This window comes from Echeneis naucrates, chromosome 22 (genome assembly GCF_900963305.1).
Source record: "Echeneis naucrates chromosome 22, fEcheNa1.1, whole genome shotgun sequence".
Lineage (NCBI taxonomy): Eukaryota > Metazoa > Chordata > Actinopteri > Carangiformes > Echeneidae > Echeneis > Echeneis naucrates.
The window spans coordinates 20,510,579-20,525,915 of NC_042532.1; the positions used below are offsets into that span (position 1 = coordinate 20,510,579).

Sequence of the window (15,337 nt, forward strand, 5' to 3'; positions counted from 1 at the left end):
TCAAACTGACACTTTCTGCTCCTTCAGCGTAACTTCTGTTTTCACATCACATTTTAGCTCTTTGCAGGTGCAGCTCACTTAAATAAAGTTTTTGTGCGTATTTTAATTGTGTAGTTGTGGTTTTATTTATCTTTTCTGTTTTCTGTTCAAAAAAACTAGAAACTTTCCTCTTCAGGGTGAGAAGATGGAGGTGAGTGAGTGAAGCAGATGTTACCTTCTGATAGTTCGCCTAACTGAAGCTGCCTGCAGATCAGAATCCTCCTGGAGATAAAACAGGTCAGAGGTTCAATCAGCGTTTCCTCTAAAATACCAACCGCTGATGAGATCACATCTAAACCGGAAGCAGGTGAAGTTTCAGTCTGCGTGTTTTGGTGATAAAGTGCCTGCTGACTGATATATAATGGAACCGTCTGTTCCTGGATGATTATTGTTTCTTTACTGCTCATTCAAATTCATGAATGCAGGAATTTCTTATAATCCGGGTGATAACTGATAAAAGGTAAACGCTAAATTGAATCTCGTCGTACGTTATGCAGCAGCAGCGGGGAGCTGGGTGTCCTCCCCCCGACGTCGTCCATCTCAGAGCTGGTTGAGCCGGTTTCCTGAGACGCAAACAAACAGAAGATGAGATCAAACCGGTTCAGCGCGGCGTCCTCGCTGACCTCCGACAGTCTGAGGAAATTCAGCACCAAGTTCACGTGTGTTGTTGGATGCTGTCGAACGCAGCTCGTTAAAACGAACCTGTCCGCCTGCCAGACTTCCCTTCAGCTCCTGCAGGTCGGCCGCCGCCTTCCGCAGCAGGATGCGCAGCTTGTTCCCGATGACGTGGACCTTCTCTTTGGCCTCCACGCTGTCCTCAGCGCTGTCCAGCAGCAGCTGTGACGAGATGTCCTGCAGTGACGACACCTGCTGCTGGCGGCCCAGCAGTTCCTGCTGCAGCTCCTGTGGCGACAGAGCAGAAATCTCAGCGCTGCCACCAGGCAGGAAGTGAAAGCCTCAAACAGATCGGCATTTGCTCACCGTCAGCACGTCGTGGCGCTCCAGCAGGACGGGGCCTGAGGTCGGCAGGTCGCTGACATTCACGGCGAAGAGCTTGTTCTCGGCCTGAGCGAGCCACAGCAGCAGAGCGTGCAGCGTCTCGTGGAACTCCTGAAGAAGAAGAAGAAGACGATCAGTTTAACAGCTGTTTTCTCTTCCTGAGGGGACGGCGAGCCGACAGATCTTCACCTGACACGTCATGAGGGCGCCATGCAGCCTCCTCTCCCAGCCCTCCAGGCCGCTGCAGGCCTGCGTCCAGCTGACGTTGGCCGAGCTCAGAGCCTCCTGCAGCTCCCGCAGCTCGGCGCTGTCGCCCTGCAGGAAGTGGCGGCTGCTCAGGTTGACGGAGATCATCAGACACTTGTAACTGTTGAAGGTTTTCTGCATCTCCTGAACAGAGAGGAGGAGATTGAGACGCTCTGAGCTGCTGCAGCCACTCGTTTAATTCATTTAAAATTATTAGGAAATAAAACAACTTTCACTGGAAGATAACAGTGAGAGACTAAGATCGAAGACTCAACTTAAATGTGATGCTTTCAGCAGATGATGTGATATCAGATCATTAAAGAACATTTTCTGGACGAATCTCCTGTGGCCTATTCTGCCGTCACCTTCAGTTTCCTGATGTTGACCTCGATGTCTCGGATGCTGGTGGACGGAGCGATCCGCTGCAGCCTCTCCAGCTCGGGCAGCACCCGGCCCAACCAGGAAGTGACATCACAGAGGTCAGAGTTCAGCTTCTGCCACTGCTCCAGGCTCTGCTTGACGTCCGTCTGGTTGTTGAACTTGGGAGCTTGGAGCAGCTCCCAGCGCTCGATCACACCTGCAGACGTTAACATTTTTCATTTGGATCTCTCTTTAAGTAAATAAATGAAAATAAATAACTGAAGAGATAACAGAGGATTTCATGAAGCATGGAAATGAATACACAGTTAACAATTAAAGACAAATTCAAAGAAACATTCAGCCATTTTTCTGTCGACAGAAAAAACAAAAGATTGAACAATTTGCTGCTTTGCGTGCTTTGAACTGACGGCTGATCTGATTTTGATCCTTCATGAACGTTCGGTCCCTGAATAAATCACTCCTACCTGTGCTGGTCTGCCTGTTGGCCGTGCTGCCGGTCAGACCCGCCTCCTCCACGTCCTCGTCGTCGTTCAGGATCAGTTTGACTCTCTTCACGTTGTCGATGCTGCCGCTGCACTCCGACATCAGCTTCTCCTGAACGCACAGACAACAACCTCAGTGAGTTTTGACATCGAGGACAGGATCGGCCGTTCTCAGAGATCAGGATGTGCGTTCTTACGTAGCCCTGTCGGTAGGGAGTGCTGCTGCTGCCGTGTGATGGAGACGAGCTCAGGCCGCCGATCATTTCTCTGGGAACTCGTTTCCTCTCTGGGGAGTTGGGCTGGTGCCAGCTGGGGGGGTCGGACTTCACTGAGGAGACAGAGACGAAAGACATTCAACAAAATGACGGGAAACAAAAATGGACAACAAAAGACAGAAAATGGAGCGATGAAGCACATGCAGGAATCTGAGCTGTCGATCAGCAGCATGCTGCGTTCAGGAACACAGCTCTGCAGTCTGGGCTTGTGTGTGTGTGTGTGTTTCATGCAGCAGGCACAGTGCCTACCCGAGGCTCCTCCCACTGCTCTGACAGTGGCCTGAGCGAACGACTCTGCGCTCTCTGTGACCTTCACATCTGGAAGAGACAGCGGAGGTCAACGCGGTCGGACGGCGAGTGGGAACCTTCGTCTTCAAACCGAAGGAACATTCTCACCTTGAAGTGTTTATTGATCTGTTTTCTGCTTTCAGCCGCATCACGTAAAATATTTGAAATTATATTTCAATGATGCTCTGACATTCGAATTCTCCTTGTTGTTTTTTGTTGTCTGGGTTTGTCGCCCCCCACAAACCTGCTAAGCTGCAGCGATTATTACATTTCTCATCCTTTTTCTAAGTTGCGGCACTCACTAATGACCTTTTTGGATATAAATGATAAACAGATAAAGATAACCTGATATGGATGTTGTGCAATGAGTCAGTTCTTGGATGGATAAGGGTTGTTGAATGTACCAAGAGTAAAAAACAAACACTGTCGTCACCTGACAAAGCACTGAAGAAGGTTGCGTCCTCGTCGTCCTCATGCGACGACGATCCCCCCACGTCAACGGTGTGGTCCCACTCCAGCGGGATGGAGTCCACGCTGACGGGGGTCTCTCTCCCCGACCGCTCCAGGGGGGGCGCCAGCAGATGGCACACAGCCTGACGCCCGGCCAAGACTCCGCCCACTGCCGGAACTTCCTCTTCCTTCTTCCTGGTTTCGTGCCACGATGTCCCGTTGGTCAGATCGGGCGAGTCATCCAGGTCTGTGTCCCGGTCTGACAGATCCCGCTCCTCCTCCAACACCTGAAGAAACAGTTAGAGACACACAGTGAGAGCATGAAGGAGAGAGATCAGTGAAGAGGAGGTGATACTTAGAGGTACTGAGCAGGAACTAAAACCAAAGCCATCTCTTCAGACTGACCGGCCGTCTGTTGACCAGGCGGTGGTGGAAGCGCGCCACCCGGCCGAACACTTCCTGGCAGTACGAGTGCAGCTCCTCCAGCTCGTCCTCGATCAGCACGGCGTCCAGGGGGGCGCTCTTCTGGATCAGGTTCTCCCCGAACACGATGAGGGCGTCGATCTTGTTGGTGTTGAGGGTGATTTCCTGCTGGAAACCCTGCAGAGGGACACAGCAGACGGTTCAGGTCTCGTACGTTCATCTCCTCTGAATGGACGAGGACTGTCGGCGGACGTCACTCACGTTGAGCTGCCTCATCTTGTCTTCAATGTCGCTCTCAGAGAAATGCTCCACGTTGGTGAGCTGCAGGTCCATCTCTGTCAGCCAGACCAGGATCCCCTCACGGGTTCCCTCAAAGTCTTCTCTCTGTGAAGTAAAGTGCTGCAGAGCGGACACCAACATTTCAGTCGTCACAGAAGTTTTTCTGTTTTTGATTCCAACACTAAGAATGAACATCACAGGAAACGTCTCCGATCACTTCATAAGCTGCCTCGCTTGATTGGGTTGTCGGCCATCTTGTTTTTTGAAGCTAAAAAGACATATTTGGAGGAGAAGGTGAAGCTGAGGAGGACTGATGAAGGGCGGACTGGCTTTTTAGTCTATTCTCCTCTAAAGGGACCATCATTTAAAAAATGTTCTAATGAAGACTTTCAAAGTGTAAACTATTATTATCATTAATAACAATGAATGATTCCATTTAAAAATCATTTTAACCATAAAGAATCATCAGAAAGCTGAAGACTGCTGCGTCATCCTGCTGTTTAAATAGAAGAAAGAATGTTTTACTCATGTGAGTTTAGCTTACAGACGCTGATTCAGAGGTCAAACTGCACCAATCACATGAGTTCTTTGACTACATGCAACATAAACATCGTCCATCTGCTCCGAGCCACAAGCCGCCGTGAAAACAGCTTCCTGCCAACATGACGCTTCGTTGCCGTGTCACCGTCTGAGAGGTGACCCAAATCCTGGCAGCTTAGAGCGGGAAGATTCTCAGCTGATCTGCTGCGGAGGTTTGAACCGCACTGATGTTTGGTTTCCGATTCCTGTCTCGCTCTTTTTCACAGTTATGGTTGTAAGATAGAACTTCCTGTTTGCTGCCACAGCTCAAAATATGATGTCACAACTGAAGGTCAAGCCCAAAGCTCCTGACTCCGCCCCCTGGCCTCACCTTGAGCCTGCGGAGCACGGCGGCCACCCTCCTCTGCAGGGCGTCCCACCGGCGGTTCCCCTCGTGGACCATGACCTTGAGCCGGCTGGCGGTGTCGGTGCGGTTCTCCCGGGCCAGACGGCGGTACTGTTTATTGACCAGCTCCAGCTGAGTCAACCACTCGTGAACCTGCCGCTGGAACGCCTGAGAGGGAAAGACACAAAGAGCGACGAGGCTCCGGTCACAGCTTCTGAAAGGTTCAGAGGTCATTCCTCCCTCCTCAGGGAGCAGCTCGGATCGTGATATCAAGAAAGAAATCAGCAGCGCACAGGACTGGACAGATTTGGCATATAAAGAAAAATACAAGAAATCTATTTTAAGATCTTAAACCTGAAGTTTGAAATCAAAGTGGCTCCAAATTTTTAATCGTACATTCAAAACAAACTATTTGATTCTCTTGACGAAGGCAGAACAAACACACAATCTGTTTTTTATATGCTGAAGTCAACACACTGTCAGCTGACTGCAGGTTTATAGATTCATCATCTGATGATGATGATGCCCTCACAGATTCCTCCGCAGCATGAAGCAGGTTCAGAAATCAACACCGTCTATGCTGGATCATGAGGCCGTCTCAGCAGAGTCCAGATTAACACACACTAATCTGTGTTTGTAATCCAGCTCACCTGAGCACGACACACCTCAGCCTCAAACTGACAGAGCTGAACTCCTTTGACAGCTGTCAACTTTTTCTGAGAGAAGCCATCACTAAATATTTTAGTGTCACCAAGAAAAAGCAGCAAAGTTCTGGTCTACAGAACTCTTCGGGCCAGATGGAAATGAGCTGTTACACTTTCTGTCCTGTGGCGCCACCATTTGGCCAAAACCTACAACTAATGAGGAATAACTTTCGTGTACGCTCCCCAAAGGAGGAACCTTCTGAAGGTCTGGACTGTCTACTGACCTCGAACTTCTTGAGCTCCTCCTTGGCGCTGGTGTAGAGGACGTCAGCAGAGTCGGGTCTGGCTGCCGTGAGCTCGGCTGCCTTCAGCCAGCCTTCAAAACGGGAGTAGTCGTCCAGGAACTTACACCAGAGTCTCCAGGTTTCCTCGATCCTGACGGACACAAATCATTTCTCTTTTTAAGGAACGCAGTCACAACAGACAACCTGCTCCAGGTCTGACTGCTGCTGCTGCTCACCTCATCCTCCTCTCCATGGACATGGCACAGATGTTCCTCCAGCGGCGGTCCAGGCTGCGGGTGGTCTGCTGGATGGAGTCATTCTCCGAGTCGCTGCCGCAGGCGTCGGCATCGTGGAGCAGGACGTCACACAGCGTCAGCACCGACGCCACGCTCTCTGTGTGCTGCTCGATGTCCCGCTGCAGGTCCTGCAGGCCAGACGGCACAGAAACACAAACTTATAGAACACAGGGCAGCCAGAGCTCACAGCCAGATCCATCAGATCCATCAGAACCAACAGACCCATCAGATCCATCAGAACCATCAGAACCATGAGATCCATCAGACCCAACAGACCCATCAGATCCATCAGAACCATCAGAACCATGAGATCTATCAGACCCAACAGATCCAACAGACCCACCAGATCCATCAGACCCAACAGACCCATCAGATCCATCAGAACCAACAGACCCACCAGATCCATCAGAACCAACAGATCCATCAGACCCACCAGATCCATCAGATCCAACAGACCCACCAGATCCATCAGAACCAACAGATCCATCAGACCCAACAGACCCATCAGATCCATCAGAACCAACAGACCCACCAGATCCATCAGATCCATCAGAACCAACAGACCCATCAGAACCAACAGACCCATCAGATCCATCAGAACCAACAGAACCAACAGATCCATCAGACCCACCAGATCCATCAGACCCAACAGACCCACCAGATCCATCAGACCCAACAGACCCACCAGATCCATCAGAACCAACAGATCCATCAGACCCACCAGATCCATCAGATCCAACAGACCCACCAGATCCATCAGACCCAACAGACCCATCAGATCCATCAGAACCAACAGACCCATCAGAACCAACAGATCCATCAGAACCAACAGATCCATCAGATCTATCTGATCCAACAGACCCCACAGATCCATCAGAACAAACAGACCCCACAGATCCATCAGAACAAACAGGTACAACAGAACCATCAGATCCAACAGAACAAACAGATCCATCAGATTATTTCACAGATTAATCTCCTCCAGATGAGGGACGTTTCTGTTGTGTTTCGACATTAAGTCTATGATGTTGTGTGTGTGTGGATGTGTGTAGCACGCTGACAACACTTCTGTCATCTCCCGTTTGTTCAAAGTTACCACTCTCTGGGTTGCCATGGTGATGACTGAAAGCTTAAAGAGCCCCTCCACAGAGGAGTCATTTCAGCCGTCCTAATGGAGGGAGCTCCCTGGCGGCTCTCTGACAGGAGACTAATACTGAACAAAAAACGTCAATAAATAAGGAATTAAAGAGCTAAACAGCTCACCTGCTCCCATTTAAAGAATCTTTTACACCAGCAGAGAGAGCCATGCTGTAATTTCTGTTTATTGTTCTGTTGGAAAGCTGCCGATCGGGCAGAAACACGCTTGTTGGGCTCATCAATAATAAATAAACGGGACGTCTCTGTTTGGCCAATACCTGTATCTTAAAAAAATCTGAACATCATGGGAAAGTTTCATTAAATGAAATTCTTATTCATTCTGCGTAGAGAAAATGTTTATTATAAATCCAACATGAAAATACTGGAATGTTTAATTTGAAGGTTGCTCAGATGGCCATTAAATAGCGGCCCAGATTTTTAAAAAATATGTATCTGTATATTTATTTCTGTGACAAAACTCAGTTGTTTGTTAAATGTTTTTTTCTTGTCACTTCATCTGAGCTTAAAGCAAAAGAAATCAAACTTTTACATACATTTTTCTGATTATTTTCCAGTTTACAGGCGGCCACTTTTTTTTCCTGGACCAGCGGCGTTTGTATTTTCTGAATCTTCCACTTCCTCTAAAACCAGGAACTTTCCTCCTTTCAGTAAAGCAGCAGGGCGGCCGACTACAAATGGACAAACAGGCGGAAGTCCACTCTCCTCCGGCCGCTCACAGAGAACTCACATTACTGGACTGTTGGGTCATTATGTGTTGGATCACTTCAGGTTCTGCTCTAAAGTCGGGTATCATCAGTGAGAATGGGAGCTTCTCCTTTAACTCCTCCGTCTTTGACTGCTTTTTAACGTGAAAACACAGAGCTGTGAGGACTTTGTGTTCCGGTTTCTGATTTTTCTTTTTCTCTCTTTGTTCCCAAACAAAGAAACACAGGAGTTTCTTATTACTTACCCTTTTTCCCTCAAAGCTCTTTTCTTGTCACCTTGATGGCTGTAAGTCGTTGAATATTACAGAAGAAATGATGATGATGAAGTGAGACAGCCTTCAGATCAGGAGCCTTCATGCTCAGAGCTCCATTTCAAATATAAAGTCATAACACACGTCTTCAGCCTGGCTTTTAGGGTTTTTATTTAATTTATTGACTGATTGTACTGTTGAATGTACTTTACTTTATTCTTTTCTGTTTTTTAGCTGATCATTTATTTATTTATTTTATCATCATGAGTTGCCTGGAGCCACCACAATTTTTCAGGATTTTTTTATTAAAATATACAAAGTAAGGAAAGAGAATCACAACGCAGTTGGGAGTTAGACAATTTGGAACTCGTGAACTATTCATGCGTGAATGAACCAGGTCCTGACCCTGATTGCCATGGTTACCAGGCCGTTACGTTAAGACGTGGCGGTGAGGACATTTCTGTAACTGTGACTTGTCACTGTAATTGGGGAGCAGAAAATTGGGCCGTCATTTGTGAATTAATTTCCCATTGAAGATCTGAAGTGATGGAAAGAGCCGCGGCAGACAGCGGCATCCTGACATCTCCGTGTCTGAACGGCTGAACCTCCAAAAGGCTGCTAATACAGGCTGATAGCAGGACGCTCATTGTCTGCTAAATATTCATGTCCAACCTCTCCCTTACTGCTGAAGGTTTTTGTGTTAAAATATTGAACCCTCCAGCCAAAATAACCTCTAATGACATGATCAGGGTTATTTTCTTCCACTTAAAGCTGCAGAGGCTCTTATGTGACTCACAGTAATCAAGTCTGAACTTTTGGACTCCTGATGTCTCTTAACTTTTGTCTTCGCCATCAAAGAGACCAACTATCACATCAAACTTAAAGTCGGTCCTTTCCGTCTTTGCTCACCTGCTGCTCGGCCAGTTTCCTCTGAATCTCGTCGCTGTGACAGACGTTGTAGACCACCGGCCTGGCCAGTTCCGCCTCGATGCGAGACAGCCACGTCCGCAGGTTGCTCATGTTCTTGTCGAGCTGCTGCACCGTCACCAGCGTCTCCTTCAGCTTCCTCACCCTGCAGGAAGAGAGGCCACATTTCAGACTGTCCTGATGCAACAATCCCTCCAACCTTTCTCTTTCTTACAGTCACAGTTTGGACACTAAATCCTAAATATGTTGACAGATGCATTCTTTGATTTCAGTATAAATTAGCTGGAGCTGTGTGTTAAATGTGCACATCCAGCCTGAACGACCTGTAACGTCTGCTGATCATCTCATCTGAGATCTGAACTGTGACGCTTTCAGGTGCAGCGTGAACACAAACGCCACGTCAGGCACACGGAGTAGCACGAGGCCAGGCTCAGATTAGCACGGCGGCATGCTGGGACATCGTTCTCACATACAGCACAACAAGGAGCCATTATAGGCGAGCCGCAGGCTGACCCAGATCGAATGGAGAGCTGGGTGTCGTCTGGGAGGGAGACGGCATTCCAGCTCTGCTCGCAGGTCAGTGACCTACATCACTTCATTCCTCAACACACACACAGCAACACAAAGCATGCCACCAAAATCCACCTGTGTGTGTGTGTGGACACAGTTCAGTCTGCATCATGTTCCATTCTGATTTTAAATCGTTCTTTTCATGACTTTGAGATTTTATTTACACAAACTCCAACATGCACAAACATCGTTAAACAAACACCTTAAATTAGACATCAAAGATCTCCAGCATTTCCCCACTTTTCTTTTCATCACTTGCAGAGCGAGACAATAACAACAGCTTCATTGTATCTGACCTCCAGTTTCTACTTCTGAGCTGCTCAAACGTAAAAGAAAACCTGCTTCAGCTATAATTGTCCTGATTAAACACACTTTGATGGGAAACATGCCGCTTCTTCGAAGTTTAAATCTGTTTGTTAGGTTGTTTTGATTGAATGCAGTAGACGGTAAAGTAAAAGGTAAAAATGATGCAACATTCGTCTCCGTGAGCTCTGATGAACGGGCATCATGACGAAAACCTGAAGTGTGTCTGTGTGTTCAGCTCGGCTGAGTGACGCAAGCATCAACAAGCTGCAGACTGTAAGACTGAGGAGGAACATTACAGCCTGGTTGTGTGGTGTGTGTTTGTGTTGGCGCCGTTGTGCGCTCGGGGGCTGCGTGTCTCTACAGTGTGGGAAGACGTGGCAGGAGATGAAAAAAGGCGGAGAGCAACATGAGTGACATCAAAAACATCCTGCTGTGGTCATCGACGCACACTTAAAGGCTCAGAGCATCCACACACACAAAGACACACACAGACACACACCTGCTGTCCAAGCTCTTGTATAAATACCACCACACACACAACACAACTGGAGCTGAATTGAATTTTGTCCGCCTGCCTGCACCGACCAAGCCCAGCCCATCCCCCTTTCCTCCAGCTCCACGTTTCTCCTCCTACCCCCCCAACCCCCCCCAGCCTTCTCTTTATCACAACAAAACACCGTCTGTGCTCCGCTGCCCCGTCTGCCCCGTCTGCCCCCTCAGCCTCACGCCGGCCGAGTGTGTCGGGGCACGATGGGAGCTCAGGATCAGGGAAAGAGGTACTTACGAGCTGGAGAAGAGGCTACTCCATTGCGACGGCTCATCTGCTAACAAGACCCCCCCCCACATACGCCCACCCACCCCCTCCTCACTCTGCAGTCTGCCCCACCCTCCTCCTCTTTCTCGATCCTCTCCTCCACCTCCAGCTGGAGACACCAACAGGTTCACCAGAAAAAACGGCGTTCTTAAAGAATGACAAAAGTACTGAAGCTGCTGATTTCTTCTGTCCAAGAAAAAAAATACAAAGAACCCCCGAAAACACAAAAAAACAGGAGCAGCTGTTGGTGTCAGCTGGATACAGGATATATTTCATACCCTTCAGGCTCCAGGACAGTTGGTCACACAAACAGAATCTGACATCTGCAGTGAATGCTGTCCTGCATCTATTTGGCCTTTAGAAGAAACACACTGTCCGAACAGTAAGATCACATATAAATTATAAAAATGTGTGTGCTGTTGGAGCAGAAAAGGAGGAAACAACAGCAGCCCATTGGACACGAGCTGGGACGTTAAGCGGGCCCAGCAGGGGAAACCTCCATCTGCCACCTTCTTCCATTCCCAAAAACCAGCCTGAGGTCCAGAGCGCCGAGAGCGAGCAGTAAATTACAGGTCTGAAAACTGTGGGGGGGGCGGGGGGGGCTACGACAGGTGGAGGAGAAGCTCTTTTCAGATCTGGAAAACATAACTGTGGGCCTCTTGTGTCTGAGATATTAGCTGCCTGTTGTGTCAATGCTTCCTTTACAAATGATGACCATGATGCTCTTCGGCACCTGGTGCACGTCTGAAAAACAACAGAAGAAGAAGAAGTGTTTTCTGCTCAAGCCCAGCAGACGTTATTGTGATTACACTGTTTGGGTTTAAATGTTCAGCCTTGCTAAAAGTACGACTCTACACTTCCAGAACATTTTAGAACAAAGTAGATAAATCCTCGTACTTCTTTCCCATTCGTGCCTTTGCTGCTTTTTCAGGGTCAGAGAACAGCCTCATTTTTACTTTTCAGGTTTGTGTCTGGAGACACATTAACTCTTCTCCCCTTCACAGGCTGACAGGAGACGAGACTCTGCAACAGCTCAATCACTTTTTTGTTTTGTGCCTTTCTTGTGCTGAAGAGCGACTCCGGGCAGGTAAAAAATAAATGAATAAATAAAATAAAATAAACGCAACGTCTCCTTCTTCACTGAACCGTCCGTCCTCCACTCCTTAAAAACTACACAGGACGTGTTCAAAAGCAGCTGAATCCGTCCTCAGACAGGAGTGCACATCTGGAAAGGACTTCAGGATCCAGATGTGTTGGATGTTCTACGGCAAGAAAAGTGCTTCATCACAAATGTCTCTCACACACACACACACACACTTTGAAAGGGCTACGAGACACAAACATCAGACACACACGTCCACCACTCCGCCAACGTCATCTCTCCAGTCTCGCAATCTCCATGTTCAAAAACTTTGTGGCAACACAAAGCCGTCCAGCAACGGAGGAAGCGTGGCATCGTCGCCATGACGACCGCATCTACAGCCACTCGAAAGGAGAGGTTGTGTTTATTTCTTCTATTTTTTCAGAGTTAAAAAACTCAACTCGAAGTAAAAACTTCTGAAAGCGCCACTTGAAACGACCAACAGCTCAACAAACTGTAATTTAAGAACAGAACGTTTGATGAAAAGAGACGTAAATCTGCAGACGGCCCAGGTGTGAGGAGGAGGAGCAAGGAGATACTGTTTTAAAGACAAACACCTGCCTCAGACAATGAGGAGAGAGGACGACGGCCCCCGCCGGCCCCCCTGAGGCCGAGGGCCCATCAGCACAAAGACTGGTGTCAGCAGACGGCAGCTGCTGGGCCGGTGACGGAGCACCCGGTTTGTTTTGGGGGACAAAGGCGAGCAGAGAGCCAGTGTCAACGCATCTAATCCCCCGGCAAGTCAAACCTCAGCAGTCATCTGCCGTAAGGGACGGCGGCGTCACGGGTGACTCTGAGTCAGCTCCACTGTGGTGTGGAGGAACAACCGTCAGGAGGAGTCCTGGATCCTGATCAGGCTCTGAGACCGAAGGAGATGCTGAATCTAAAGAGTGCCGGGAAGGAGGCGTTGAGCTCAGCTGCTAAAAAAATAACACACCCCTGAAGTGAACACACAGAATATTATTCTTCATAAACCAGAATCACACACGCAGAAGTTTATTTAGTGCGTCTTCAGCTCAGCTAACAGTGTCTGTTCAGCAACACACACAATTCAACCAAAGGGAACAAAATGCAGGTGTAATCAGCTTCCTGTCTGATTGGCTCAGAGGGTTGGGGGCGTGGCCTAGGTCGGCGTGCAGAGCCTGAGTGGATTAGGCCGCTGCGGGGGTTAAATGAGGGCTGAAACCCACTGATCTACAAAGCTACTTTTAGCCCCGTCTCTGTTTTACCCAACGACACACACACACTCCTCATGTCTGTCAGATTAGAGGGATTCGCCCCCTTTCTGCAGCCGATCTCAGACCATCCTGACCTCCAACATCTGAGAGGTGAGACTCCAGCTCCACAAAGTTCAGTTTCTGGCCTGAACCTGAATCCTGCTCGTTTCCTGCAGCCCAGTCAGAGATAACAGAAAATAAAATCTCAATCAGGAGTGTGACAGCAGCACATTCCTCCAGAGCCACGAGGCTCGTGCCTCAGCAGCGGCTCATTAGCAGGCTTAGCCTTGTTATGATGGTCAGTCCCTGAGGGGACAGTGGGGGCAGAGCCACCATTGTGTGTTATGCTGGTCCCCCTTCTATTGTTAAAGATGGAGGGCAGATCTCTGTACCAACAACCTGTCCACCGATATAAAGACAGCCAGTCAGAAACACACAGCCCGCTGGAAGCTAAAACAGGAGAACAGGAGACAAAAAAATCAAAAACTGCGTGAGGAAGTTTAACTGAAATACTTCTGGACTCGTTTTGATTCCTCTGAATCAACATGTGACAGAAACAGGAGCAGCAGCCAGCGTCACTAAACAGCCACCATATGGCCGATCTAAGTCCTTCTCATGGAGGATCAGCCCCCCCCAACACGGGGTTAACCATCTGCCTCCCAGAGGGGCGTTTCACTGCAGCTCCTCCAGTTCGTTCTCACTTTATGAACCTAGACCCCGAGAAGCTGAAAACAGAACCGTTTCACCGAACCGGCTGTCCTGCTGATTGTTGGAAATGTAACGTAACAACTGCAGCTGCTCCGGCACTGGACGAGGACATAATAATAATCGAACAAAACACAACCTGCTGAAGGATGACACGCTGCTCGCCTCTGACATCAGACTCATTAGTGGTCAGATATAATTATCCAGAAAGGACAATCAGACCATTCAAACTACAGCAGAGCTGAAAACAGGCCAACAGTTACTGTGATGGACAGTCAGAACCGTCAGATGAAGATTCAGGCCTCTTTTACAGTTCAACTTGGTATTTTAACACCAAAGCTGCTTCCTGTTTACACCGGCTTGCACATAAACAAAATCCACCAAGCTAAAAGGAATATTTCTGCATCCAGATTGCTTTACATGTTCAGATAGTGTTTAAGTGTCTGAGTGCAACCAAGAATATGGAGGGGGCCAAAGGTCAAAGTCCTCACAGCGAAGCCGTGCTTCGTGTTTGTCAACTGCACACCACAAACAGACGGCCGCAGCGAGACGCAGCGAGACGCAGCCAACGTCAGTGAGCCGGCCTCTTTAACCAGCTGTGGTCACGTTTCATCTGCTGCTCTCATGTAGATCATGAGCGAAGTGGAGCTAAGCTGCTTGATGGACGTTTCAGTATCTCTCTCTCTCTCTCTAATAATAATATCACTCTATCCTCTGTCGGCTCAGAGCTGCTCTGCTTTAATCTGCAGCCACAGTGGAATAACAGCTGCCTGTTCCCGCTCTAACCACAGCTGGCTGGAAAATTAAAGTCTGCAGCGCCTCGTGAGAAAAGAGAGCATCAGCGGGAGTTTTGGGACATTCATGGCTCTCTCCCTAACAGAGGACCGGAGCTTCAGGTCCACAGAGGGAGTCCGGCTCACCCGTTGTTCCATCCAGAACTGCTCTCAGAAAGACAGCAGTGTTGACTGAATCACAAGCAGAGCAGCCGCTCTTTTAGTTAAAGTCCAACAAAGTCACATGAGATCGCTGTCAGAGCGGAGGTTATATAAAAGGGCGTCAGGAAGCCAGAACTGTGACTGGTGCACCAGTGTTGTTACAACAACACAAAACCTCCATCTGCTTGACAAACACAAATTCAAGAAGCGACTCCTTCGCAGAGCGAGGCCGATCGTTTCCTACCTCGCCTCGATGTGGTCGAACAGATGCTGCCAGCGGTCGTTGATGTCCTTCAGCTTGTCGTTGATCTCCGTCTCCTTCGTCTTGTTGCTGGCCGTGATGAGTTGTTCTCCGAGCTGCTTCAGGTGGGTTTTATTCTCACTGAACAGGTTGATCTCCTCCATGCAGTCCTGAAAAAAAAAAAAAGAAAAACGCCACACATTTACCACAACAGTCCGTTTTATTGTGTCTGACGTCATCAAATCTGAGAATACATTCAGACATTATTGAAGTTGCAATAACTATCTGGATCTTATTACTCTTTAAGTCTGACATTCAGCTCAGAGTTAACTTCATAGTGACTAAAGTCAATTCAAC

General features: G+C 48.4%; 1 protein-coding gene across 1 annotated transcript in view; it reads right to left on the reverse strand.

Annotated features, from left to right (window-relative positions):
• LOC115036042 (nesprin-2-like) overlaps positions 1-15,337 on the reverse strand; it is a 91,345-nt gene that overhangs the window by 1,558 nt on the left and 74,450 nt on the right. The window contains 16 exon segments of the mRNA XM_029494144.1: positions 215-261; positions 528-602; positions 742-942; positions 1,021-1,428; positions 1,650-1,861; positions 2,130-2,259; positions 2,345-2,475; positions 2,672-2,740; positions 3,144-3,447; positions 3,566-3,760; positions 3,845-3,982; positions 4,773-4,955; positions 5,716-5,866; positions 5,952-6,139; positions 9,034-9,196; positions 14,984-15,150. Of these exon segments, the coding sequence (XP_029350004.1) occupies positions 215-261; positions 528-602; positions 742-942; positions 1,021-1,428; positions 1,650-1,861; positions 2,130-2,259; positions 2,345-2,475; positions 2,672-2,740; positions 3,144-3,447; positions 3,566-3,760; positions 3,845-3,982; positions 4,773-4,955; positions 5,716-5,866; positions 5,952-6,139; positions 9,034-9,196; positions 14,984-15,150 (2,762 nt within the window).